The sequence below is a fragment of the Nannospalax galili genome, unplaced genomic scaffold, assembly GCF_000622305.1.
Source record: "Nannospalax galili isolate Female #2095 unplaced genomic scaffold, S.galili_v1.0 scaffold924, whole genome shotgun sequence".
NCBI lineage: Eukaryota > Metazoa > Chordata > Mammalia > Rodentia > Spalacidae > Nannospalax > Nannospalax galili.
In genome coordinates, this window is record NW_008350467.1 from 662,776 (window position 1) to 664,827 (window position 2,052).

At 42.0% G+C, this 2,052-nt stretch overlaps 1 protein-coding gene across 2 annotated transcripts in view; it reads right to left on the reverse strand.

The window, feature by feature from the left end:
• LOC103745772 (set1/Ash2 histone methyltransferase complex subunit ASH2) overlaps nucleotides 1-2,052 on the reverse strand; it is a gene marked incomplete at its 5' end in the record, with an annotated part of 7,112 nt that overhangs the window by 3,962 nt on the left and 1,098 nt on the right. The window contains 2 exon segments of one of the 2 annotated variants that reach the window (XM_017801853.1): nucleotides 401-418; nucleotides 1,219-1,294. In XM_017801853.1, the coding sequence (XP_017657342.1) occupies nucleotides 401-418; nucleotides 1,219-1,294 (94 nt within the window). 2 annotated transcript variants of the gene reach the window in all.

Sequence of the window (2,052 nt, forward strand, 5' to 3'; positions counted from 1 at the left end):
GACACAGCACCAGACTAATGCACAGCAGGCTTTTACGAACTTGGCTGTTATTTATACTGCTCATAAAAGGTTTAATGTTAAAATAGTTGCAATGACATTATTACTGAAAACCTGTCAAATTCTTTAGTGTCATTTCTGTAAGTTAGGACATCTTAAACAGAGCAGACAACATTAAAGGGACCACTGGTTGACCATGTGAGGCAGAATATGACAACATACAAGCTTTTAATTCCTAATGTTACACTGGAACTACTGCTTCATCTTTGGTGCTATCCACGCCACTTCCACAATGCTTTAAAATTACATAGTTTAGCTTCTACCAAAGCTCAGCAAAAAGCATTTTCCAAACCACAAAATACTTAAGTCTGAGAGGCTGAAAGAAGACAGAGGAGGAATTCACCTCCCAAAGTGGCTCCACCTGTAAGAACAGAAGTGGCAGTGTGTATTGTCAAGAATCAACAATGAAGAAGGGAAAACACGATGTAAAAAAGATAAACGATATGCTTGCATTTGCAACACATCTGAGAATGTTTATAACTATGGAAAGGATCATCTATCTGAGATGTTCTGCTCCCAAAAGACCAGTTCATGAATGATGCTGTGTGTGGCAGGCCCAGTTAGGTCCCTCCCAGGCACCCTAGTTCTCATTAGATTAGTAATGAAGAACATTCCCTCTATTAAACAGGTCACCACAGAGAAAAAACATGCCACAGTGGTGACCATACAGAATTGCTGTCATCGGTGTATACTGAAGTTTCAGGACAAGAAAAATTACAGGGACAAAGGCATCTTGTCAAGTAAGAGTTGAGCTATGAAGAGCAGGGAACAACAGGATTTTCTAAATTATTTTTATTACAGGATACAGATATGGACTCTAAGTTTGACCTTAAAATTGCTAGTGTTTTACACTAAATCTGTTTCACTCAAGCCAAATTTGACTGAATATGCATCATTAATGCACGACATATGCATGAATAGAAATTTACAGTACATACCACTAATGTGTTTAATTAACATGTTAGTGATAATGATGAGGCCAAACTGCACTGTAAAGTGGCAAAGCTCCCTTTCATTATCATTTCCCAAATCTTTGACTAGTTTCTAAAATCTGAATTTTGAACTTAGTGAGTCTCCAGGTCTGGGTCATCACAGAGGGCACTAATTCTAGGCATCCGAGCATCTCTAACTTACAAGCATCTCAGACCTCCTGACACATACCATTCAGATTCCCACTGGCAGACACAGTGCTGCTTTGCTTCTGGTTGTCATAAGCAGGGCCGATATTACTGAGATCCTAGGAGGAGAAAGACCCAAGTGAGAACAAGGCCACACAGCACATTAGTCTGGCAACTGCTCACATACAGATCAAAGTATGAGAGCATAGGAAATGACACTGGCAACCCTAAGAAGGAAACATGCAAGGTCTCCAAATGTGGGCAGGTCAGGGAGCTTGTGGGCAGCAGGCCAAGGGGAAGGTTCGGAAGGATGTCAGAATGGCAGTTAACCAAATGCCCAGGTGGAGGGAAAAGATCTGCATGGCAGACCAGCGTGCCTACATCCCCTCACTCTGGCCCAGCATAGTCCTATCTTCCCATCTTACAAGAGACAGAAATCTGAATTTCACTGTGAAATCCCTTCCCTACTCTGCTGGTGATAGAAAACTGGAACTCTTCCATTCTACAAACAGCTTTTCAAATCTGCAAAGGCAGCAAATTAGCTTCCACCTTGCTTGCTGGGGAGAGGAAGCTGAGAATGATCACCTGACCCTGAGGAGTTCAAGGTTACCTTAGGCCACATTGAGAAATCTCACCTCAAAAAGGGTAGCAAATCAAGTATTTTAAGGCAAATCTGAAAGATCTCACCTTCTTAGCTGACAAAGTGACCTCTACCATGCAATAAAAAATGGACCATAAGGTCCAGCAACACAAATTCTCCATAAGTTTTTTCATGAGATTGGAGCACTAGCTCAGCAGTAGCTGCCAACCTGGTCTACACAGCGAGTTCCAGGCCAGCTGGGGCTACAGGGAGACCCTGTCTCAGAAAGACAAAAAA